Source organism: Leptosomus discolor, chromosome 2 (genome assembly GCF_034619465.1).
Source record: "Leptosomus discolor isolate bLepDis1 chromosome 2, bLepDis1.hap2, whole genome shotgun sequence".
In the NCBI taxonomy this organism is placed as follows: Eukaryota; Metazoa; Chordata; class Aves; order Leptosomiformes; family Leptosomidae; genus Leptosomus; species Leptosomus discolor.
This window is the reverse complement of record NC_141392.1, coordinates 82173004-82200738: the sequence shown is the minus strand read 5'-3', so window position 1 is coordinate 82200738 and position 27735 is coordinate 82173004. Positions and strand designations below refer to the sequence as shown.

The 27735-nt window shown below is 37.5% G+C and overlaps 1 protein-coding gene across 1 annotated transcript in view; it reads right to left on the bottom strand.

The window, feature by feature from the left end:
- Window positions 1-27735, bottom strand: part of FBXL4 (F-box and leucine rich repeat protein 4) — a 55748-nt gene that overhangs the window by 10145 nt on the left and 17868 nt on the right. Inside the window, exons 4-5 of the mRNA XM_086461351.1 lie at window positions 25339-25583; window positions 16000-16213 (exon numbers count right to left, since the gene is read on the bottom strand). Coding sequence (XP_086317477.1) covers window positions 16000-16213; window positions 25339-25583 — 459 coding nt within the window. The remainder of the gene's footprint in view (window positions 1-15999; window positions 16214-25338; window positions 25584-27735) is intronic.

Sequence of the window (27735 nt, the reverse complement as noted above, 5' to 3'; positions counted from 1 at the left end):
ACCCATTGATTGGTTTAAAGCAACCGTAATCGTTACAAACCTTTATGCAAGTCACTTTGGATGTGGTTTTGCATTGCCCTGAAGATACCTACATGCCCATGACCTATCTGCTCATTTCCCACAGGAAAGCTGCTGAAGAAGTGTGGCAAGTTCAAATAACAGGCAAGGCCAGCCTGAAAACACAGAGGGCTGGCGACATACCAGAAGAACAGCGGAGGCTCTGACATTCACTCATCAGCTGCAGCCTGATGGAACTGCCAATAGAGCTGCGCAGCATCAGGACCGAGCTGGTGACTTTAATGTCAAAGGAGTCTCCGTGCTGACAAGGATGCTGACAACCATTGAGCACCTGTCACTACTAGCATGCAGACTGAAACAGATATAATGTGTATTTTACAGTCATGTTCCTGCCATTTAACATGGCCGTTCCTTTCAGAAAGTACTGCACATTGCTCAGCCTGAAACTGGACTGGAACGCCAGATGCATCTTACAAAATGTAAAGTGTGCAGCTGTCCTGTTCCAAAATAAGGGAAACTTCGGGCTTTTATTTGTGTTTCTAAGATACAAAAAAAGACTCTTCTGCACTGTCTGTGGCCATATTTTGTTTTGTAGTTGGAAATACACACAGTGCAAAAAAAGAACATAGTCTGAGATTCACATCATAAATAGCCGTGCATCCATCATACTTTAAACATTCATTGCTTTGTTAGGACTTTGTAACCTGTTTGAGCTTGAAAGTAGAAGTTTCACAAAGTATTAACAATAAAAGTCTGCGGATTTCTACAAGATATTCAACAGTTTCTAGCAGAAAAAACCCCAAGTAATATCAAGTAATATATAAGGGACAAAATAATCTACTGCTAATAAATGGAATTCCTATAAGAACACTAGTCAATATTTGCACACATGGGTAGTGTAACTTATACAGGGTTTTTTTTTAAATATAAACTTGCTTGTTTTCAGAAAGTTTACAGTTAAATGCTTTACTTAGTTTCCTCAGTTTGTTATATTCTAATGAAACCTGGCAGGAACATGATCCTTTGTCATACCACCAAGAAGAAGTATCCGATCCCTTGCACCGAAAGGCTGGCAGACACAGGACAGGGACGTAGCATGGGGTATTCATGGAGATCATTTCAGACATCTAATTTAGGTGTCTCCAGGGAGCAATTAGAAACACCCAACGCTTCACATGTATGGAACCTCAGCTTCCAACTTAGCCTTCTAACATTTGATTTCCCAAAGGCAGCCTAAAAGCAGACGCTATGAGTAAGCCTTTGCAGAGGTCTTACAAAGCCATCGTCCGCTTGTTTGCTTTACTTTCATTCATGTTTTTAAAGCAAAAGGTAGCTAGGCAATTAAACACAAGAGCATTAAAAAGTCATTATTAAAGAGGTAAACAAGAACACTTTAAAGCTAGTAAATGCGTAAATATCCAGTACGTTTTAAATAACGTACTTATTAAGCAAATGCTTCATTGGGATCATTAAACCTGAATAAACAAGTAACTCCAAGAGAATGAGACACAGTCTTTACTATTTAACTCAGTGAAAGCTATGAGCTTTAGAACCTACTCAGGTACATAAATTAAACCTCTCTACAAACCTTAAATATCAGAGCTAAATAAATCAGTGTCTGCACACACAGTTCTGAACAGGGTTTCTGCAGCTATTCAGGTGACTGCACAGGGAAGCTGAATACCTTGCTGCACTCCATCATGTGTTTTAGTAATAGTTTTCAGACTGGAACTTACACGCTGGCCTAAAAGGATGGCAAACAGCAATATATTTCCTTAATTGACACAAACAGTGCAAAAGTGAACAGTCACTCTGAATGGCTTGTAGGATGCGAGATCAATTCCACACTTCCTTTTCTTCAGAGAGGGGCAAAATAGGTAGGAAGACTAATATTCAGTTATCTTGATTAGATAACTGAGCTACTTTCGTTAACTTGAACAGGAATTGGATACATATCTCAGAAAACCTTTTTTAGTCCCTAATTTGAGACAATCTTTCCTGTATCGATGTACACTCAGTCCACATTTTCAAAGGTCTTTTCACAACCTATAAAACCTAAAGTATTATTTTAAACAATTATTTTAAAAAAACCCAAATGATTTTAAAAAAGCACTAGGAATGTGGGTAACAGAAGGGAGCTTGATAGAACACCATGTCATCGCATCACAAATCATGCCAAGTCAAGCCCAAGAGTAAACAACTACTTACTCAACATTAATTATATTTGCTATATTAATTCCTCTTCTGGGGCACATACATGCCCACACACAACAAATCAGATTTCTTTCAGAAGCAGTGTCTGTACTTCTGTAACTGAGGTGGGGTTTGCATATGTCAAGAAAGAAGAAAAAACCCTTTGTGCATGCTTAGTTGTGCCTCAGTCAATTGAGAATCCAGGTGGCAAAGGACACGAAAATAGCAGGAGAGTACGGCAGCTCACAAAATCCATATGCACCACATATAGAAGGTCTATCATTGTAATAACCTGTTTCAAGCCATCTGTCTGTACAATTCATCTCTCTGACTTGCAATACAAGATGAGTGATAACACTGCTATTTAAGCAAAAGAGAAGAGCAAGGCAATCACCCGACCTTGAAGCTGTAACACAGGCCAAACTTCAGATGTTACAGTGCTTTACAAGAGGAGCTAAGAGGCCACCTAAATTCTGGATCAGCAAGCTTCAACCCGGAGAGAGTCTAATTTCACTTTCTCGGCCAAGTGGAGACAGTCAAATCAAAGACTACCCACGAGCCTAGTAGCCAAGACATGTAGTTTGGAGATTTTTTCAGTTTTCCCTGAACCAAAGGTAAGGTTTGGCTTCGTACCTGCTCCTCTTTATAAAGACTGGGAAAATAAAAGAGTGGACGATTTAAAAGAAAAAAAACCAACCAATCACCCAACGAAACAAAACACAAACCACCAAAACCATTCTGGAAATAAACTTAAGGTAAGAATTACTTTTTCTTTGTGGAGTAACATATAGCATGGCTTCAGTGGTCTAAATCTCTTCTGTCATCCAAGCCAAAACAAAACCTAGTAAAACAATCAATTTTTATAAGATGGCACAGACAACAGGAAGAGTCCAAAGGGGCCAAATAAAGTGGTCTACCCTATCCTCCATTCCCAGGAAAGGTGTTTTCAGATAAGGAAAACACACAGTGTAGGAGTTGCTTCAAGAGAGGACTCTGATGTCCTACTGAGCAGAAGGATACGATACTGTTGCTAAACACAACCTTACAGAGCAGATTACAGAAATATTTAACGCCAGTTAGTCCTAAACTTCAGAAAAGGGAAGAAGACTGCCTGAAATGTCTCTAAAGTCTTTATGAACATGTCTGACAAACATCTGTCAGAAAGGACATCAACAGAGTTGATCCTGCCTTGGGCAAGAGAAGAGATGAGATTACCACTTGAAATCCTAACTTAGTCCACATGAGACAGGTGAGAGGTCTGCCCAGACACGAAAGTCCTCCACTCTAATACAGGCCACCCTGGAAGACATTCATGTGTCGTGTATACTTCAACTGAATAGCTGATACTGGACTAACTTTTACCCTAGCCATCTTTGTAAAGACCTTGCACATCACACTTCAGTTTTGACTCAGCTGTTGCAAGAGTGTTGCTGGTTTGAACAGACAACCCATCAGTGGAGAAACCAAATACTGGTGCCACAGTAATACATTTGGGAGGACTGAATCTTGTGTGACATTTTTCAGGATTTTTTTGCTTTTGTGATCCAACAGGAAGTGCAAATAATTTCTGATGTTAGTATGATAGGAAAGCATCCAGCAAATAGCCTGAGCTCAATACCTGTTCAAACAGAAAACCCTTTTGTCTGTGGCACATGTGGCTCACCTGCGAAAGATGCACTTGGAATATTTGACTATTTACTCATTGCAGTTTCATTGTCAAATAGTCTGGGATTAATAAAAGTAAAAATACAAAGGGTTTAAAAAAAAAATCCAAATGATGCACTATAATATTGCTATCACACAACGGCTGCACTATGATAAAAGGCATGAAAATAAGGTCATCACACTGTGCCTCTGGAAGATTAAAGGAAGAGCTTAGGAAAAACCACTAAGTTTTACTTTTAGGCTTGGGATAGGGAAGAAACAGCCCGCACCTTTTTATAAACTTAATTTTTGTAGAGAAATCTTAAAAACTACTTTTAAAAGTGTTACTTTTTATGCTGGGAACAAACAACAGGCTGTTTTTTCCCCTTCTCAGGAGAACTATGTCTGACATAAGTTGGGAATTTTTCCAGCCCATCAATGAAACAACTTGAGAGCCTAAATCTTTTACAAAACTTTTATTCTCCTGCAATTTTTTCTTCATATTTTTCAGCGAAGTGAATGTTGAGAGAAAGTAATCTTAAAGTCTCATTAAAGACTGCTTCCTCCCTTCTTTAAATGTAGTTTCCCCTGCCTGCTATGTTTTTAATCATGGAGTTACTAATTCTCCAGTTGACCTCTTTGTTAAAGAAAAAAAAATTAATTACACAGGACTTAAATTTGGGGGTTTTAACATTAAACATTTAAGTTAGAGATAGGAAAAAGTAATTCCTTTAATATCCCCCCCCCATTGCATTATATGAGACCACAACCAAAGTTGTATTATTTTTTCTTATCATTTCCAAATGACACCCTCATCTCTAGCCCTCCCTGACCTATCCCCCCCAAACCCTGTTGTCTCCACTTACGTTCAAATACTTATATAATGTTAGTTGCAGGCAGATATCAGATAACATGCCTACATTTGCAAGCTCACCACAACAAGAATATTGCATTTTTCCACAATATCAAAGAATTAATATAACAACATTTCTAAAGACCACATTTTCATATTTCAGTTACTTATCTCTCTATCAAAAAAATGCATCTTGAAGAGTCTTTGCAGTGAGTTGCCTTTGCATATAAATTTATGAGGTTGTTATATTTAATAACAGGTTCTATCACAGTATTTACCCACGTTTCTAGTTAGCATTTTCATCTTATTCTACAGATCCATGTTAAAATATTGTAAAGAATATTTGCTTTCAGGTTACAATCAGGGTCTTTAGGACTACATTAACCAATTGTACTGGACAACCTATTTAGACAAGCTTATTCCACAAACAATCACCTTTTCATACAACAAACAGGAAAAGCATCAAAAGATTCGATTATCTGGCTAGTGAAGAATTGTGAAACCCCGAATACCCAGTACCCAATCACCAGCTGTCACATGCTGTTTGTGTACAAATCAAATGTACATTTCTCAACACATTTAGCTGGAAGTTGACACAACAATTAGGCAATTACTATAGGACATCAAACAGTCAGTATACATTCCACACTATGCAGTTATATTTTGGGAACCTGTTTATCTGGCAGAACACCTGACAATATTATTCCATTTAGTAACAACTAATAATCTGAGTGAAAATCCAAGACAGAAAATTCAACCTTGCCTGAATGACAGGTAAATGCAGTAATGAGGAGGTAAGTCTGCAGGGTACTCTAAGTATTCTGTCTTCCTAATAAAAGTCATAGTCAACGACTTTTGAATTAATTCCTTAAAATTCTTGGAACCTGAGAGAAGCAGACAGAAAGGAGAACTGGAGAACTACAGACTAAGGCCAAGCCAATGAAATCTTCCATAGCTCTTTTGGCCCATCAATTACATCCATATTCTCAGAAGCTGATCCTTCAGCAGAGAAATCAAAATATTCTCAGAACTGCACAGAAAGGTTCCTCTGTTCATGATCTGGGCAGCAGCTTTCCTTTTGTTCCCAGAAGGTTTAATTTTATAGCAAAGGAGCTTGGGACTAGCTGACTCAGTCAAACAAGCGCACAACTGTGGGAAGAGATTAGATCAAAACATCTCAAACTGCAGCATACACACCACGAGCACTGCTTCTACCACTGCAGAGACAAACCCCCTTCCTGCACAACTGCCTTGTCCTGCACACAAGTATTACTGCACACACATTACTGTGTACAAAATGACTTTGGGAATTCTCTTTATAGGTAACGCAAGGCCTCTAGCATGCCACAGACTAGAATTACCTTGCTGGAGAACCAAGTGAGACATATCACATAAACAAAAGGCATGAGAAGCCTGAATCATATTTTTCTGCATGCAGTCACAAAGTAAAGATGGTACAGAAATTACAAAGTTAACATGCCAAACAGGTTAAGAACTCCTTCCTTAAAATAACAAAGATCTGCCAAGTTATCACAAGTAAAACCGAACCTCTTAATGCTGAACGTAACACGCATGAAGAACCCCGCGGTGAAACAAAAAGCTGACTTGCAAGACGATGGGAAAGCAGAGAGGAAGGAAACCACCACTTGCTTTAAGAAAACTAGAAACAAGCTCTTGGGAAATCAAGAAGAGAAATCACACATGTGGTACTTACCCCTTGACTTTGAGATAATCGTCTCACACAGGTTATTTCTTGGGATCAAGCAATCTGAATGAAAAGGGTATCTGGAAGTTTTTACAGAACAGCCTGATGACTGGAATAGAGGCCAAACTTTCTACAAGTTTATCCCCTTCCCAGTTTCAACCATCAATTCAAACCTCGCTTGGCAAGACCAGTCCTACTTAACAACAGCTGTATCCTGCTTTTCACCAAGGATGTGTTTCTGAAGAGTGCAATGGTTATTGATTCCATGGGCAAAGTAGTTTTCTCCCGTAAGAATTAACTTAATAGAGGGGACACATGCAGGGACTGCAGAAATACACGCTGGTTTAATAAAGACAGGTCACACATATGGGATGTGATCATCACTTGAGAGATGTGATGGCTTTTAAGCTGGCTTTAAAACATCATCCATGTCGTATGTGGTCTCTAGGTATTTCAATAACGTGTATTAAGTCCCTACGTACATGCACCCGCTCTGAATTCTTGCAAGAAACTTTGCTTTAGCACCAATCAAATTCAGTTGCTTCATCTGCAAGTCTGAACACCTGAGAGAAACCTCCTAAGGGGAACAACCTCACTGCCTCTTTTGGGCAGTTAAATCTCCATCATTATCATTATCCTCCTCAGATTACTCAAAGTCAAATAAACCAATCAAAGGTAAAGGATGGAAAAACAGGGTAATAATGATGGCTAGCAACGCAAAATACCAAGTAAATGGCAGCAGAGCTCGAGCAATGACAGAGAAGTGACAGACAGTAGAGCATTGCTGTAGCTGGGCACAGCCCCACCACCCGGAAAGCAAGCTTTCCTGAAGCCCGTTCACCTCCCTGAGGGGAGGCACTCTCACAGAACGGCTGGACTTTTCCTGCCGAGCCCCACATCTCTCAACACGAACAGTTCAGACAGAAAAAGGCTGCTGTGGTCTACTGCCGAGCCTTTGGAGAGAGAGTCCCTCCTCAGAAAGCCAATCAAAGGAAACATCCTGTACTGCCCTCTCTTGTATTCCCCTCTACTACAAACTTTTTTATATACAACTTTTGCCAAAATATTCCAGAAAATGAATCAAATTACTTCTAATTTCAGGGAAAATAATTGAGACACTTAACTACATGTTAATTCTGCTTTAGGACTTCCAGAAATACTTCAGTGAATAGCAACTGCTATGTGTTCCTACGTGAAGCGAAGACAAGGAATCTTTTTTTTTTTAAGCCTACAGCTATTACTATGTGTGACTAAGGTATCTTTGGAATGGCAATTTATTTCCATGTAAAACTGGATAAAAGGAGGTTCTAGTAAGACTCCTTGGAAAAATAAAAACAAAAACCACCAATGCCCCCCCATCCGTCCCCTCCCCTCCAAAAACACAGCTCAGCAACAGAGAAAATTCTTCCCTCCAATTTTGGCTTCTAATAGCAGAAATACTGCAGTAACATAGTTATTGGTGTTTCCCATCAACTATTTGAAAAGATACAATTACGATTTCTCACAGTCTTTATCTTAAGCTAGTGAAGTTCTATTTCATAGGTACCGCACCAAAATAAGTTTTACCATATTAGATCTACCTGTGGTAAAAAAAGTCTACAATCCAAACAAGAAAAACCTCACATGAAATCAAGCAATTTTATTTCAATACGAGTGCCATTCTGGCTATAAATATTTGTAATTAGAAACACCTCATGCAAATGTAAAAGGAAATCTTGTTAAGATTGTCAAAAGTAATTAAAAATCTATATAAATTCAGAATACTTTTTTTTTTCTCTTCTCTTTGGCATTATACAGCACAAGAAGAAAGCCAAAAAATCGACTGTTTGGGTGTGGGTTTTGGGTTTTTTTGCACAGTCTGTGAAAGAACTATGTCAGAAATTACTTGGCAGCTACTATTCTAATATAGTAATTAAAGAACACATCAGATACAAAGCCAGAATTCTGTAAACATCTATTAAACCATTCATTTTGAAAGGTACAACAGGGCAAATCAGTATTTCCTATGAAAAGGTAAAAAAACCCTGCTTTGTGAATTTGAAGGTAGTGTACCTTGGCATCTCAAAACCAACCTACAATCAACCTACAGTAGTGCCAAAGACCAATTCTTCTCAGAGAAAGAAGAAAGTAATACATTAATAGTGCAGAAACAAAAGGCATAGTAATGGCGAAATAGAATTCTTATCTAAACCTGCTCCAGCAAAGAAACTGGAAAATATGCTTCTGGTCTTTTATTTTTCCTAACACACACACACACACACACATACACACACGCTCACCCTGCCCCCCAGTACTTCAAGGCATCAAGATAATTTCAGTTATGTACTTGTGGCTGCTATGACACTTTGAAACAACTATGTTAAAGATACGAAGGAATCAGAGGATGAGAGAGATGAGATGTGTAGATGCTTATAAACACATAAGAGTCATTGGTTTAACCAGTTAAAGAACACAAAATTAATTTTAGATACTTATACAGTGCTAGCTTTAGTTTTCAGGAAAAGTTTTCATACCTGTTGGCTTCCCAGAAAGCACTCATTTTCAGACTACTTCTAAGACTGAGTTCTAAGGATAAATACTTATCCTCAGTATCTTATTTTTGACAGAAAGAACATGTCTTGGGATAGCACACAAACATTCAATAACACATGAAATACATAATATACCATTTCTGGAAACTAAAATTGGATCTAGGGGTCTACAAAGCTATTCAAGTTGTTCACCTTCTTTTGGTTTCACCTAGTTTTACTTCTCTGTGTATTACTTTTTCAGTCACATAAAATGTTATAGAAAATGTCAGTTACAGAAAATGGCAGGGAATCCTATGCCAAATTAGAACTAAACGGTGGCCAAATTTGTTTTATGCTTCAGTCCTTCAGTTCCCTGAGTTCACTGGTGCCATTCCATGAGGAAGCAAATAGAAGAGGTCACCTCATCCTTTACAGGGTAGTTTTTGGGGCCTTTAGGGAGCACAAGATACCCACATGGTCCCAGACAGGGACCTGACTCCAGGACCTGAAAGTCTCCAATCGTTTAGTTCACAGAAATGCTTATGCTTCTTCAGCAAGCTTTCTTTAGCAATCCTTTTCTCAATTTTTCCAAAGGAAAAAGGCTGACCTTTTTAACTAACTGAACTTCCTGCAACTTAGAAAACCACATTATCAAGGCACACTGTTTCAAGTCCTTATACACACCCCTATGTAGTACCATGCACATCAGAGAACCTCAGTTTTCTGTATATCTATCCTCACACCACACCACAAAATGAGGAAGTTGCTATTAGGCAAATTTTACTGATGGGAAAAGCGTGGCATACCGAAACTGCATCTCACAATGGCCACTGTCCTGCTGACAGACCAGGAGAACAAAGCTCATGGGTTAAGTCCTCAATTAGTGCCATCAGCACCAAGTTACAGAATCACAGAAGAGATGAGTGTTGGAAGTGACTTCTGGAGACTGCTTATCCCAGCCCACCTGGCTCCACCTCAGTGGGCCTCTCCAACCAGACTGAAAAAAGCTGTCCACAGATGTAGGAGGCAGTCCCTTTCACATCTTCTCAACTGATGTCTGCAAAAGGGGATAACCCCCACACCCTGTCCTTTGTTACCACAATCACAAGTGTATTTAAGTGATGCTTTCTGGATAGAGACATTAACACAGATTATTTTTATTTCTAGATTAAAAATAAATATGGCAGCAAAAAGATTTTCCTTTACAGTACAATCTGGCATTAGAACAGGAAGTCTATTCTCCCTCCAGCACCCATCAGCTATCACCCTGGAAGATGCATCATGGAAAGAAGCATGCTGAAAAGGGTGAGATTTAGAATATATTTGTTAAAAATTACTCCCCCCCTCCTTCCCTCCCTTCTCCTCTTCCAATGTACTTGGATCGTTGGTCCACTTTTGAGATGACGAACTGGACGGTGATAAAACTTTTGCCTCCAAAACTTCAACGCAGGTTTAAAAATAGTTGCAATATGAACACTGTATGAGCACTAGGTAAGAGAAGAATGAGTGTACATGGAAGTGAAGGTGGAATGAGCCTTATTATTGAGTGCAGCAACAGCCTTTGCAAAGTCAAAACACTTGCCTCCTCACAAATGGGCGCAGTGTAACTTGCAAGCTGGGATTCAGGATGTACAGGGGCACCTTTTTGTTCTCTACAGCTACTTGGCAGTGCTAGAGACACAGCAGGGACTGGGACACAGAAACATGGCAATTACCGAATTAATTCAATGAAAGTAATAGTCTCTGCAGTTAATTCAATTACTGTATTTTGGTTTTGCTTCATTTGGTCAAATTATGCCCTCCCTTATGTCTGCAAATCTGTTTTACACCTTCATTCTTCCCCCTCACTCTTCACATTACAGGCTCAAATGACCAAACTCAGCCCTATGAGCCTGACATGGGATCAGAAGGCACCATCAAGGCCCTGTATTGCATGATTATTTGTCACTGGCTCAAGCTCCTTCCAAGAGTCCACTTTCCAGCTAGAGGTTTTCACTTTTTTCCACTATTTGCTTGCAATTCATAATCCTAAAGATTTGTACCCAAGCCAGTGAAATTTCGTCCAAGCTGAAAAACCTCAGACAGTAACTCTCAGAAGTGTAACATGACCCATAACAGGTTATTTCTGAAAATTCTGTAGAATAATTTCATGGCAGCATTAATTCTTTCATTGTTCATGGCATAAGAAAATAAGAGCTGTTACATTTACTGCTAAAATCCTTATGCCTTTTTTGGTATCTAAAATTTCTTGCGTCCTCTCCTACAGCTGCCCACATTCCAAATTTGCTCTTGGTCAAATGTACCAGAGATAAAACTTATAAACACAACACTTGCTTTATAACATGTGCAAAACAAAGTCTTTTGACTATTGTAATTTGATTTAAGTTTAGTTCATTTTGTATTTCAGTTATAATTGTAAAACCTTAAATCTTCACACATAATAAAGAATCCAGAATATCGTGCAACATGAAATATATAATCTTACATTAAATTTACACTCAGCAATAAGGAGACTGTCAAGTTCTCCTACTGTAATTGTGGCTTTGGTTTCTTAAAATTCAGTTTTGGCTGCATTATTTATACAGATAGAATACTTCTTGATAAGCATTAAATCAAGATAATACTCATACTCAAACCATAAAGATACACACTGACAATTACTGTATACAATAATACCTCCATTGTTCATTGTATTTTTCAAACATATCAATGCCAACAAGTGCTAAAATTATGCTGTGAATACACTCTCGATGAATAAATATTAAGGAGTCATGTATCAGTAAATACCAAAACCACCAGCACAAAAAATCCCACAACCATAATAGTGGTCTTGAGCTAGCAAAAATTAGATTTACAAAACATTGAGACTAGTTTCTCAAAGCAAGTTACAAATTATTTCAACCAACACATAATTGAACAACCTTTAAGAATGAACTTAAAGCACTGGAAAAGAGAGCTGCATTTAGTGGGGAGGAGTACAGCGATGCAGGACTTGAGACTGAAGTCACTGGACTTTCCTTCTTATAACAGAGAGGTCAGAATAACTCAAGGGTGTTGGGAACTTCAATTCAGAGGTTTGAAACTGATTTTGAACACAGAAACTTGCATTCAGTAAGTCAAGGAAATAACATTATATATGGCCATAAGAATCAGCAGGGTTAGGACCAAAGACCATAAAGTCCTCCAGATGGTACAGCTGTCTTTCAAAATAGCAATGCAGTGCAGTAAGCAGAACAACACCAGAACTGTCCACTTCACTAAAAATGTACACTTAAAAATTGGAGCTTTGATTACAGAGACAACAGGAATATTTTTAAATACAAAACCTATTCAAAGAAAACAGCTAAAATAACAAGAAACTCTCATAACAAGTGCTCAGATGATTACATAATCTGTTGTTAATTTTATTAAATTTCCATCTTCCTTAAAATCTGTTTTTCTGTACCTATCACATAAAAATCATTAACAGTAGTCAATTTTCTGCAGAGTAGTTTCTCAGAATTCATCCATTAGTGCCATAGTAATCATATAAACAGAAAAAGTACAATAAATACTTCAAATTTAAATGTTAAAAGCAATTTTTCTCTTTTAGTGTTAAAAAATATAAAGAGTACTGCAAGACATAGTCTGACTAAGGAAATCCTACACCTGGGCAGATACAGTGAGTTTGTTTTCATTTAAATCAAAATACCATTTATTTTATTAAATGTTGATACTGTAGTTTATAAAACATCACACCTAAACAGAAACAGCTTTATCACATAGTGACAAAAAGGATGGAGAATCTTCATCCCATATCCTATGTTATTTACTCACACGCTCAAATTCATGACCAAAAGAACAACTTGTACTATTTCCCCAGATGTGCTCTAACACAGAGATTGACAACTGTGGAGTAAGAAAGTGACTCCTTTTCACTGGCATCACAAATACCATGCAGAGAGGGGCTCTCCTTTAAAAGTCAATTAGAGCATTAAGTCCTGTTTTGCTTTTCTTCCTCTCTTTCGTGTTGCCCCTTTTTAAAAAAATGATCATTTAAACAATTCAGCCTGTTTACCTTGATCAGCCATAACAATAAATACCAGACCGTTTACAAGCATAAAAGGCAGTCCCCCCTCTCATTTGACCTAATTTTACTATGCTTTAATTCCAGTCACTGCCTCTGCGCAGTAAGATACACACAAAGCAAATCATGATTCCCCATTGAAGAACTCATTTTGGTCAACTTTTTATCTACTTGTTCTCCACATTTTCATTCCCTCTTCACATTTTTGCAACTACCTCAAAATCTCCAGTAATATCAGAAGCATATCATCCCATTTTGACACCAAGGTGGTGGACCTGTACCTTTGCCATTCTAGAATACGACGCAAGGAGAAAATTTAGATCAAGAAACTTGGTGCTTTATATTGTTTGTTCTTTCATTTAAGAAAAGAAGCAAACTACTGATTTATACAGGAAAACAGTGGGCTCAACAGAACGAATGGATTTTTCTTTTGGTTTCTTTTTTTTTTTTTTGATTGAGACAGAACTTTTACAGAGAACTGTAACACACACATCAGCTCTGTTCTCACCTTCTTACTTTCTCTTAATAATCACATACATGTTATCAGCAGTTTTCTTTAGTGGACTCATGGTCTCAGATGCTTTTTTGAGCAGTTCCAGCTGGCAACAAGACAAGGCCAAGCTCTTGATTAAACATTAGCGTTGTTCCATTGTTTCCTCCTTAGAAGCTCCAACAACGAAGATGCAGTAGTAACAGAAATTTCACAAAAATCAAGAACACTACTATATCACAGTTCTTTGATGAGTTTTAGAGAAGTCTGATCAAGCATGCTCTGAGGCGATTTAATCTACCCTGTCTTTTTTGCATCTAGACACCAGTTACTACCTAGCATCTCCGTACCAGCTGAAAAGCACAGAAGGAATGGCAGCCTATTTTGTATAGAAAACCAAAGATGTGCATTAAGAGAAGCTAATGCTGAGAAAGGTAATGCTATTTCTACAAATCTGTGACTTTTGTAACGCGAATCCTCTAATTCAAATTCTACCCTACATCTTCATTCTCTCTCTTTTGCTTTGCAAAATGTACATCGTTAAGTGGCTTCATATTAACAAGTAACACAAAAGCATCCCCTCCAATTTACCTATTTTAAATTTCTAGAAATTTCTCTTCCACGTTTTTTTAGGAACAGTGCCTTTTGTTTATACCTACGTATAAAATGGAAGCACAATCTTAAGTAAGCTTGATTATGAATGAAAGTTCTTGTCAGCTACAAGCAGATGCATGCCCATACACATGAAAGGCAGAAATGAATCTTCACAATTTAAGGGCTACAAAGTCAGGAAATCTTTACAACCTACATTCAATTTAGTTTCAAGCTCTGTTCAGCAAAGTGATAGCTGAGAAATGACAGCTACCAACCATTTTCAGAGTACATCTCAGCTGCTGCTCTATTACAAGCATGAAGTCTCAAAGTTTAGAAGTTACCTAAGTAGAATCAAGAAGAATACGATCAATCAACAGTTGAAAAAAAAAATTATAAAATCTTTATCTCTGATACAATGATCTTTCTTGGATCTGAAAAAGCCTTGTGAATTAGAGCCCACAGTGAAAATGAGGGAAAGAGATTTATCCAAGATTTATAAAAAGACTAGTGATCTAAAACCAAACAGATACACCCCAGGCACTAATTCAGCTTTATACAAAAGGCACTTAAAAGCGGGGCTCACCAGTTTATTTTTCAGTTTGAAGAAAATAATAATTGCTTCAATACACAGAGCAACTACCACAAAGTAACAAGTTACTGAGGGGCACTGACTTCATGGTGACTGCCTGCACACCCCACGGCATATGCCAAACATTCCGGGTAGCCCGCTCTTTAATCTTAACTACCTTGCATTGCCAAATCACCATTACAGATAGCGAACTCGACCTTGGACACAAACGTGCCTATGATTTACCAAAAAAAGGACAAGGAGATGCAACTAATTTTGTTGAATGTGTGTTACATGTGAACTGCTTATAAATGAAATAGGCTACTGTAACTTCAGATGCACCTTGGACATCTAGTAGATAGAACCTACTGTTCCAGCTTCAGCTCCTCTATTACACTACAGCTTAACACCCAACACAATCCAGTGTCATAACCCCACTTCTGTGTACCAGAGGCATAAGCAGAAGTAACAGACACAAGCAAACTCCTCTTAAAATGTTTAACCTAGAACTAAAAGCTAGAAAAAACCTGCAGAGACATGTTCCCCCACCCCCCATTTTGGAGCTCTACTAAGCAGTACCTTTTGCAGCAAGAGAAGTACACCAAGTAGGAGAGCTTCCATGTAAACCACAGTAGTAAGATTGTAATACACAAGTAATGTAGCTAGTGAGAAGGAATGGAATTGCTTCTGATTCAAACTGCTGAATTTACTAGGATACAACACTTGTAAAATGCAGTAAACTACAACAGTGTTCTCAACTGTAGCATGTTAAACCATTCCACCTTAGATAGGAAATGTGTTGCAGCAACAATAACAACCCTGATTTGGGCAGTTAAGTAATTGCATAAAGCAGCAATTTTTACACTGTAAATGAAAAGCATTTTAAAAAATTTGCGTTCATGTCTCAAATACTGATAATATACAAAGACAGTAGGAATCTAGTAATTAGCATGTTATTCTAAAGGACAGAATGTTGAGAATTATAGTAAGTTACTAAACATGCTAATTTTCCAGTTATATTGCCAAATACAGTCTGTCTGGAGTACACTCCAAAACAAGAGAAAAGCTTTCACATTTGTGATTTCACTACATTGCTTAAAGCAACTGGTGAAAAGTCACCAATCTTCCATGCAAGTTAAAACATGCAGGCTTTTTATTTACGTTTGTTAAATCCAGAAGCTATTTTGACAATAAAAAAAATTCTATGATTTTTGAAACCAACTTTGAATTTTCTGAATTTAACTTTGAATTTACATGCAAAAGTCTTAATTCACTCCTTCATTAATGGAAAAAAAAAAAAAACAACTTCATCCGGACTGAAAGTATTTATTGCAAAGGTTAAAAATACTTGTTCTTACCTCCACTTTTGTTCGGTAGAGAATGAGACGCTTTAGGCTGCCCACTTTGGCTATGTGGTTGAAAGCTTGAGGTGGTATTTTATCACACGATGAGAGATTTAATTCCTGAAGATTTGGACACATTTCAGTAATGACCTCCAAGCACGTTTCATTGAGGAAATGGCCACAAGACAACTCAAGACGTACTAGTTCAGAGCCACAAACTTTCAAGAACCTGTGAAAAACACATTTTAAGTGAAAAATAAACAAACTTTCAGGAGACAGTCTGGATACAGTCAAAACCTTAAGCATGTAAACAAGGAAATACTTCCTTTCAACAATGAAAAGCCTACACCACAGCTCTTATGTCACTTCAGTTAACTAACAGAAAACATTATTAGGTTAAAGTAAATTAATCATAATCACTCTGAAGAAGTTACTTCTGAATCTAATCTGTACAAATCCAGAAAAGACCAAACCAATTAGGTGTTGAGTTAGAGAGCAATATTAAAAAAAACAAAGGTAGTGTGAGAGTTAAGGCTGTTTCATCAACATTAACTTAATACCATATACTAGATACTATACAATGTTTTGTACAAAGGAATATTTGACCACATTTTAAGAAACACAGAAGGCTATATAATGCTGTACATGGCAAAAGAAATCTAATGTCACTAAAGCAATCCTAAAAATAATTCTACCTTGAAAACACATTGTGAAAGAATCATTGGGGGTGAGAATGGTATAGAGAGGGCTTTCTATTAAATTAACATTACTCTTGAAAACTCTGTTTTGGTTTAGAGAGTTGGAACATGCTTCGTTCTTGCCATTCACTCCAAGATAATGTAGCAAAGTACAACACAGATAATCTTTGAAATGCTTTTAAACAGTCCCCAAAGCCAATTTTGACAATGGTCCGCAAGTTTCCACAAATAATTTCATATTTCTCTATCTCATAAAAATCTGCAAATACAAAAATTAGGTTAAACAAATGCTTTCAAATGGCCGAAATATTCAGAAGAAGTATATTGAGACTTTCAGAAAAACACCTCTTTCCTTTCATTAACAAGTCAAAATCAGCACTTTGTAGCTGTTCTAGAACAAAGACTCCTAAGGACTATTTCACACACGACTCTCATTGGAATTATAAAAATTTAAGATAATAGAAGACAAAATTTAGAAACGTCGATGGTCACTGCATGAATTACAGCTTCTGCCAGAGATCTTATGTCAGAAATTCAAACTCTATTACATCTAATTCAAACTTTAATTAAAAACACATAAGTTTACATCCATTTTTATTGCAAAGATAACCTTCAAACTGTAAGTTAATCACTAGGCTTGTAACTTTGATATTTAATAGGAAAAAAACTCCACATGTTTCCTGTGATTTGTTACACTCTATTTTAATAGTTTCTCCAGTAGAAAAAACCTAAGTGCCTAATCTATGCACTGCAAAGAGTTCCCCTTGTTATGTCCTAGAATAATGGAGCTACTTGTGAGAGAGCATGAATTAGTTTCTCATAATAAATATTCTGATCCGCTCTATTATCAGTTCTATCCTACAAAAACCTTCACGCAGACAAAGCAGCTTTAGGTTCTGACACTTTCACCACATGTTAGCGTTACTTCTTGGGTTTAACTGATACAGTAGAAATGCCAGAGACACACGAAGCTTCTACTTGCACAAAAACACCTATTGTTACAACTAAACAGGTATTAGCCTTCACAAGATTTTGCACCTGCTGAAACTAAGGACGAAATAGCTGCTGGTCTTAAAAGCAGACACATTCAGGGAGGCATTCCTCAATGACACTAGCAGTAGCACAGGACTTGAAGTCCATCTTTCAAGGTCCAAATTTTCCAAACTTCTCCTTTCCTTATTTTTTCATTACCCACTCAAGTCATACTTACCATTCACCATCATCTTTCTTCAATTCTTTCATCTCACACATTACGTGGCCTTAGTTGGATTATGCAGATCCTATGCAATATGGAGGGCAAAACGAGATTCCAGGGTGGCATCTCCATCCCTGGAGGTTTCCAAGAGTCACCTGAAACCTTAACTGACCTGATCTAGCATTGGGGACACTTGCACTTCAAGTGGGAGCTTGGAGTAGATGACCTTCAGCGGTCCCTAACATCCAACATTTCTATGAGCCTACACAAACAGAAGCAAAGAGTGGGTCTGAGACAAGAAAGGAGAGACATAAGCCCCAGTGCCATGGGGGGGGTCTGCCAAGTATGGCCTTCAAATCTACTCTTTCACTATTTCTGTCTAACTTTGCAGACTCTCTTTAGAATCCATTTTAGTTTGTAAAAATGAGAGTTTAAGAAAACACCAAGCACTTATTTGCTGTTTTCATACTGGATACAGTGAATTCACCTAGACTGGTAAGCCTTCTTACGGGAATGTCAGAGCTGAAATGACATGACAATTCACAACAACTAACATCAGGTATTTAAACATTAAACTGCTATTTTAGACTAGCAATAGAGTTCAACACTGCCATGAAGAAACACAGGATGGAAATCCCCCGGAAATCACAGTAGAGACCTATGGATTCATTGCTGATTACCAATTAGCCAGTTCCTCTATTTAATGAGTGTTTTAACAATACATTCACACAGCTTCTTTCATCAACAAATTATCAGGTTTGTTTGAATAGTGATATTTTCCATAAAACCTTGTCAATCGCCACTTGCACCTCTAGCTTTTAATCTGCTAATGGATAAATATTTTATGAATTACTCCATTACAATAATGGATGTTGGGTTAACTGCCATATAATTTAACAGGGCTCGGCTGTTATAAATGTTGGTACAGATCAATGCTTTTCTCCTTCTAGGACCACTAAAAGTTAACATTACCAGGTTAGGAAAACACTCAGTTAACCCCCTACACCTGGAGAAAACCTCCAGGCTCACTAGCTTGAGGAGTTATCCTCATAAAATTTTATTTAAGTTCATTACACTTGAAACACACAGGCACAGCAAACACAGCGACAGCAATGAGCATTGCACTTCATGGCTTTGCCGCCTTTTTAGAAAACATTATTTAGGACACATTAAACAGAAAAGTAAAGGGGATAAGGAACATGCAGTAAGGTACAAGAACAAGCTGACAGGCGTGAAGATGAACAGAAACAGGAGGAGGAATCTGAGGAAGCCACCAACCAGCACAGGGCAGAGAACATCAGGCAGAACTGCAGAGTTCTCCGAATGATCAAGACACCACAGTCTCTGTTTGCACTTAACAGGCTGCTCTGTATAGAGTTTTTTTTGCTAACGTCTTACTACACGGATCTCCAAAGCCATATGGCAAGGTAGAACATGGGTTCTCACGCTTTCAGAACAAATGTGGCATAGCCTTCATGCTTCCGAGACTTAATAGACACTGGATGCCCAGCTCTGACTTAGCTCATTTGAAAACAAACCACCCCCAAAAAAGCACCTCTACCCAAATCAACATTTCTTCACATAGCTCCTTTAATCACTGAAGATTGACTGGTTCCTATTCTTAGTCTCTCCTCCTTTCTGCACAGTCATCCAGCCCTTTAGTTTTGCTTTTACTGACTATATTTTATACACACAATTTCTGAAGTGATTTTCCTTCATGTTTGTTACAAAATATGACTGGCTAAACAACCTAAAATAATGTGAACATACACATTTATTTTGCTAGACACTGGACTGGGCCTTTCCCTCTAAGTTTATCCTCACTCAGGGTTTTTTTGGGTGTGGTTTTTTTTTTTTTGGGTGGGGGCTGGGCATTTTTTTGTTGTTTACTAAAAAGAGCAATGTCACTTTCCATCACCTTCTGCCTGCTCTCGAGAACTGCTTGTGACCCCACCTGGAGCACTGTGTCCAGCTCTGGAGTCCTCAACACAAGAAAGACACGGACCTGCTCGAGCGGGTCCAGAGGAGGGCCACGAAGATGATAAGCGGACTGGAGAACCTCCCCTGTGAGGACAGGCTGACAGTTGGGGTTGTTCAGCCTGCGGAAGAGAAGGCTCTGGGGAGACCTTATAGTGGCCTTCCAGTACTTAAAGGGGGCTACAGGAAAGATGAGGGCAATCTTTTTAGCAGGGCCTGTTGCAACGGGACTAGGACTAATGTCTTTAAACTAAATGAGGGAAGATTTATGCTAGATATAAGGAGGAAAGTTTTCACGATGAGGGTCGTGAAACACTGGAACAGGCTGCCCAGAGAGACGGTAGAAGCCCCATTTCTGGAAACATTCAAGGTCAAGTTGGACGGGGCTCTGAGCAGCCTGATCCAGCTAAAGACATCCCTGTTCACTGCAGGGGCGTTGGACTAGATGACCTCTAAGGTCCCTTCCAGCACAAACTATTCTATGATTTAATCCAATGGCTTGCAGAATTACATTTTAATGTTCTTCTTAAAGTTACGTTCAGGTATTTTTATATTCACAGTGATGCTTTTCCTTTCAAGTCTGCTGTGTTACACAACGGCAGCAGCATCTAGTACAGATAATTGTAACAGAAGTGTCAAGATTGGTATGACTGAAGAACAAATGGGTACATAGAGGTGTAGAGCACGAGAAAGAACAAAAGGCAATGCCACAGCTGGAAGAGCAGTGTGTGTTGGTGGAAGTTAGATCAGCAGGTCATCAAGATCCTCGAACATATGTGTGTGCAGTTTCTCAGGACACGCAGATTAGGAGATGAAGGACAGAAGTGGCACAGGATGGTGAGACTACACGCCAGATAAATTGCTTCGGACATGTCTCAGTTGTCTTGGTGCACATGAATATGCACACTTGACAGTCAGACTGAGTAAAATAATTTTGCTTTAAAATGAACTCAGCTTCCCTTCCTCTAAGCTATTCTAATTGTTACAATGCTATTTTCTACTCTAGCATGTATTACACTTTTTTTTTGGTCACCAAATCTTAAAACATTGCATGCAAGTAGGGAGAATATTAAGTACCTGATCTTGTGGTTTTCTCAACACAGATTAAACTATCTCAATAAAAACATGCAAACCAAACATTATTACTTAAGCTCAGTTACAGCAACCCTAGGTATTTTACTAAAAACCTGTGGAAAATAAAGCAAGAGACAGACATGATTTTTAAACTGAGAATCCCTGTAAAGTCACACATTAGTCCTATTTTCTGACTATTTGATGCATGTTTCATTAATTTCCCTGACCTTCCTGCTAGTTTGATTCATAGCAACACCTCACCAAGTTAAACATCATCAAAATACACCTCTACCACACAGCAACTAAAGCCTTCAAACATTAACAACAATGGAATTGTTAGAGAAATATACCTGGATATGTTTGACATGCAAACACTGCATCACTAACCTGAAAGTAAAACACTATTAACCAATTTTCAGAGTAGACAACGTTAGAAGTAAATAAAAATCCTAATACCTCAGATATTTAAACCCAAATGGTTTAAACAAGCTAATGACATTATCAGTGACACAAAAAAATCTGCATGCAGAACCCTGTTTTTAAACTGTCACTGTCCTTGAGCTGTTTAACCCTCAGAACATTTATTCAGCATCTCAGTATTTAGTACATACCTCCAGTCAACTTGCCTCACTTTTCCTATATAGGTCTTACCCTCCCACACTGATATCCCCCTGGCATGAAGAAATTCACCATACCTCTAATGCCCAGAGAAATGCAGTGCTGCTTATGTAACCCTCGCTGTGAAATCTTTGCTTATTCCCTGTCACTTTGCATTCCAGACATTTGAGACTGCTCAGATACTCATTTCATTTGTCTTTCACTTTTCTGTATACTTTTAGTTCAATCTAAATGATAAAGTTTAGTTAATTTATATTACATGCTGAAATGAAATACTTATGATAGTCATTTTTAGCCCTAAGGAGTAGATGTTATCAATAAGTTAAAACACCTTCAGCTTTGCCTCGGGATGTTCATACGCCTGAAGCATTCTATCTTCTCATGATAATACAGTATTTGCTTCAGTCACATTTCTTAAAATTACTCTTTTAAAAAATTTTCTACTTTAATTCATTTTTGCAGGAATATATATTTTTCCAATTATTTCTTACAATCATGCCTGTATGAACCTTTTAAAGCAACACACAAATTTACACAAGCTGCTACTTCTAAGACTGTCGTAAGAAACCGCAGATAAAAACATTTTTGAAATACATTTGCCAAAATAAAATTCAAGAAAGAGTAGCATTTAAACATTCCCTGGCTCCCAGAAATTGTAACCTAAACTGTATAGTTGTGAGAATGAAACTAACTCTACCAGTTTTGAATTCAACAGTGCCAACTGTAACACCAAATACTGAGAAGTGCAATAATAAAGAAAATTAAATAAAAAACAGGTCCTGTAAAACTGAAATGCTGTTATCTATGAGGATAAGATATTTTAGTTTTAGCATTTTGCTGTTTCTATACTGCAGCAATTTGTAGTGTTTGTGAAGTTATTTACAAACTTCAATTAGCAAATAGTGCTTTTTCTCCTTGAATTGACAAATATAGGTTGGCCTTTTAAAAAACAGCGTAAGGGAGCCCTTCAAATTGTTACAACTTCTAGGCAGAATTCTTTACATCTCCAAGTAGTTGGCTTGACAGCCATTTCTGCTCGCTTATGCAGCAACTTATCACAAAATTTATAAACCTGAAGTATTGGAACAAGCAATTTAGGCTCGTTTCAACTCAACCTGAAGTTACAAGAAGACTTTTTCACCAACTAAATCCAAAATAAAGATGCAGCTTGGTACTCTATAGGCACTCCTCATTGCCTTATTTAAAAAATTCCTTTGCAGAAAGAAATAGGGGATACCAGGACCAAAGAGGGAGCCAAAGACAGCAGGATAAAGAGAAACCAACAAACTGATTCAGAAATATTCACGCAGTAGGCAGCAAGAAGTAGTACTTCATACTAGTAAGTGTAGCAGTACATCTTCTACTGCTATGTATAGAGACAGACAGACATACATAAGCATTTAATTTCTGCAAAGGACAATTACAGTCTGAAAACCTGATTAAGTTTTTAGTAACAGTTAACATCAGGAGGTAACCAATACGAGCAGCAATGCACTCTGCCCAGCCAACTGAGAACCTCCTCTGCAATACTCATATTCTGAAGAACAAACCGGAAATGAAATTTAACTGTGAAACATAATTCCTATGAAAGTCAAAGTATCTCCATTCTTTGGCAATTCTATTCTGTGTAACTTCTCCCAAAAGTCAGGCTGGGTGAGGAATGTCTAGAAGTTCAAAAGGAAAAATTGTAGGAGTTCACAGCTACATGGCCTGGATGCTGCAATATCCGCGTGGTGGCATCTCAATGACAGGCAGGGCAATAGAACTAAAACATTAACTGACAGATTTCTCCTTCTCCAGGAAGCCACTGTTCGAAGAAAATTATGTTAATGCTTTTGAAAAGCAAGTGTTGTTCTAATAAGTTTCCTGTATTAATAGATACTTCTATAAAAACGGGCAGCAAATTTTCCTTTCCTGGAGGCCGGCAAATTTGACAAACATGCAGATGAAGAACGTCAAAAGGAAAATCTGTGTTTGGAAATTTTACTAGAAAAGACACTTCTACAGAACAAGGAGTTGCAAAATTATTTCTGTATTAGGAAAAAGAAAACTTTCAAAACCAGACCTAGTTACAGTGGAGAATTTTTGACTCAGAAGCGAAAATTCTGAGCAGAAGTCACACCTGAAAATTATTTAGCTTACAACTTTGTTTCAGAAGTTTACAATTGAACTGCATTTCCCACTCTAAGGCTGCATGTGTCTCTTGGAAGAAACACTTTTTCCTAGAAATACGGATAACTTCACAATTGTATCGATGTCCAAGAACACTTTTCCCCCTTGTTATAAAGAAGTATCATCCATTACAATGAAGTGATAAATTGACCATATTTATTCACAGACTAATATTCAATAAATGAGTATTTATTATTTTAGAAATGTTGACTACACATAAATGCTGATATTAGTTCAGCACTGGATTAAAAAAGTCATTAGCAATAAAGCCACTTACAACTAACTGGAAGTCAGAAATGCGAGAATTGCAAAGTTCTCTGAATTTGGACATTCACTTCTTTCCAGACCACAAAAAATTTTAGCAGTACTGCATGTTCAGAAAAAGTCACGAAAATTTAAAAAAAAAAAAAATTGCCATGAAGATGCACATACTTTAAGTTTTCAAAAGACAGATTTAATAGCTAAGCATCAGAAAACAAGCACTTCATGATTTCAGAACTGAATTCTCAATTAAAGCTTGCATAATTTTTCTCTGTATAATGTATCTAATACGAAATCCAAATTCAGAAGAAATGTTTGTATACCATTCAACAACCAGCTGACGTCTATCTCCTTTATCCACCAACAAGCACAAAAGAGCATAGGGCTCTTGGATTATACTGGAAGTCAAGAAAAAAAGAAGTGACATTCTTATCTTGACAAAGTATTTCTTCAATTTATTTTATTTCCTCAGGGAAGGCACCCAGGCACCAAAGGAAAGAAAATGTTTGGATATTTGATTTAACCTTTTTATTCAGAAAACAAATGAGAGTTAAGAATTTTTTTAAGATATATTAAACATTTCTATATCTTATCAGTCAAGTTCTGCTTTCACCTGCCATTGCTGATGACCTCTTAGTTGAAGCAGCAATTTTTGCTTGAGTGAAATGCATTGATTGATGCTGTTTAACTAATGCAAACAAGCAAAGAAGCAAAAAATTATATGTTAAAGAAGCAGGGAACACGGCTGTTATACAGAGAAGAATCCCGGCAAATCTGCTGTTTTAATGACCTACAGCACAGTCGTATTTTCAGCTCAGAGGAAGATGCACATGCAAACCCACTGTTTCCCCAACAAGGCTAATGTTTTAAATCATTTTTATGAAAATATTTGCATTTACATTGCACTCCAGTGATTACTTAGGGCCCCTACCTTCTAAGCATGCACTGTAATCAGTTTATTACTGCAGCCATTCTAATACAGTCCTACTGACGACTATTCTGTACAAAGAACAACTGCAAACATTTTCTTCGCGAGATGGACTTTTGACAGCTTGGTTCTAGCGGAGTCATTTAGAAGCCCAGGAGAAAGCAAAACATTGCTCCCCCTGGGAGAAGCCTTTCAGTCACAGGCAGTTTGCCACATGCACACTACATATTGAAACGGACTTCTGCTGCTATACCTAGTATCTCTTACTGGCTTAGCTGTTGTTTTTTTCTACATCATAAAAATCACACCCTTTAAAGTAAATCAAAGACATTTCTTGTCTTTTAATAAGGTTTCAAATACTTAGTGAAACTACTGTGCAGCAGCTCTGCAAACAGAGCTTGTCAAAATACTTCTGTACATTCAGCACTGACCTGCTAAATCCAGAAACAGAGATGGCTCCCCTGTTTCCAGTCCAAGATAAATTCAGCCACTGGATGAGAGTGCAGCGAGACTGTAGGTATTCCAGAGATGTGTCATTAATCCTTGCCCAGTAAGGTTGTAAACTGAGATGAATGTACTGTAGAGGATCACAGCAATGTTGATACAGTAGCTTACAAGTTTGCGCTAGTCTACACAGGTCTGGTACTGTAAGGTGACTCAAAATCAACTGGATGAGCTATATTAAAAACAGAAAAAAAGTCACAGATGGTCATATAGCACTTGAAATGTTAAGGGAAAACTGCAAAGGAATAAGAAAAGATGTTCTAACTTCAAAGAAAAGTAAATCCTCTTACTTAAAAGTAACTTCTCGAATAAATCATTGATTAACTATTAAATAGGACTGCACTGCCTCCTCAATTTGACAACACATTAAACAAGAAAGAAACAAGCAGATCAGCATATGAAAGTGACAGGAAGCTTTCAAATTAGAAGTTTCTTTATCCATGCTAATTTAAACAGGGATATATACGTAAACACTATGTTTACATATTGCCCTTCACAATGTCTGCACTGCTGTTGATCAGAACACTGAATTGGCATCCTCTTTCTTCTCTGGATTTGGTTTTTAAGATGGTAGCATATCTGCAGACTACTTGGAAAAAACATACCATGTCCCAGTTTCCCCACACCTTGAACTGATTGCAGATGTATTCCTCTGCTCCCTGCTTTAAAAATCAGTGGTTTGCCTTCTACCTTATATCCTCTCCCATCCATGCCGGACTATGCAACTAGGTAAAAAATTAAACATATGCAGATCTTCTTTTACAAGTTATCTCTTCCTTGCTGTAATACTTGGAGAGCATTTTTGTTCTATGCCAGAGTCAAATCTGAAAGGCAAACCCCCTTTTTACCTTCATCAGATTGAATCATCTCAGCTTCAGAATAATCACCAGCCCTTCTGACTAGCACCACTACACTTTTTCGTAATGACTTCTCTCACACTCAGAAATTAAGAAATATCTCCCGCCTCCTGTCATGCTCTGTTGTCCTTTCTAAAGGAAGATCAACACATAGACATATAAATACTCGTTTTAGGAAATAATAAAACCGGTCAACAACAACAACAAAACTGCTTTAGCTTAGAAACGGAGAGAAAATGCACTTGAAAAATGAAATCTAAAAATTAATGTTTACTTTACCAGGGCTGTCTTTATCAGCTTTAAGTACCTGCACTCAAGTTATGTAACTAAAATTGACTAACTGTTTTCAAGCATAGTGGGAAACAGTAACCCACTGAAACGAATCACTGTAAATTAAAAAAAAAACAAACCAACAAAACAACCAACAAACAACCCACAAGTCAGCTTAAACTGAAGAGAGTCCTGTGGCCCTTTCAAAATACGATAATGTTTCATTTTAATGTCTTATAAGGATTCATAAGCCAAACCCGCCAAAAATCAGAATAAAATGCCTGACAGAAAATGAAAATGAAGCTTTCGGTGAGATCCAAACAGATTGTACTTCCAATGTACCAGTTTATTATGCAGCTAGCTTCCGCCTCCCCTGCTCCCCCTTCATTTTTGGAAGAGAAGAAATAAGAAAACAATCCAACTTCCTGCAAAATGAAAAATGTTACTTCCTACTCAGCTCCAGATTTAGTATTTGGATTTCAAACACAATCTACGCTCTTCAAAAAACTTAACTTCAAATTCAATGCCAAAATACAGTGTTTGCATATACTCCACTTTCTCTCAAGTCTGATTTCAAGCATTCCCTCTTCTCTTCTCCTCGCTCCCCCTTTCCCCTAAAAACAGCCCAGGCTTTTTGTCTCTGCAGGTGCCTGGAACTTTCACCTCAGCTTGATGCATCAGATCTGCACAGATATTTCAATGTGACACCAATATACATATAAAATACACATGCATATATAATAACTGCAGTTAATATAGTATAATCAAGAAAGTTTGCTCCCACCTGTCATTTAGGTTGCTGGTATTTTGGTATCTGAAAAAGAGCAAAATAACTAGGTGCTAGCATAGATATAATCCCAAATTAATATCTTGATTTTTCCTTGGCTCAGACACATACTTAAGCTTAAAAGTTGCTTAACACAGTTTTGTTTGTCATTCTAATAGTTGATACCTAAATATATACCTATTTTTCTAATACCATCAATTCACTTTAAACAATTTTCAGTATTCTGAAAGACAGCCTCAAACTATTTTGCAATCTTTCAGCTATTCCACACTCTGTAAGTCACCTAAATACCTATTTTATGAATGTCTTTTCCCTCAGATTTTTCCCATGCTGACTTACTAAGTTTTCTAGAGCAGAGAGCTCAGCAACAAAGGCTGCAGTTAGCTAAATTTATGTCTACAATTAATATG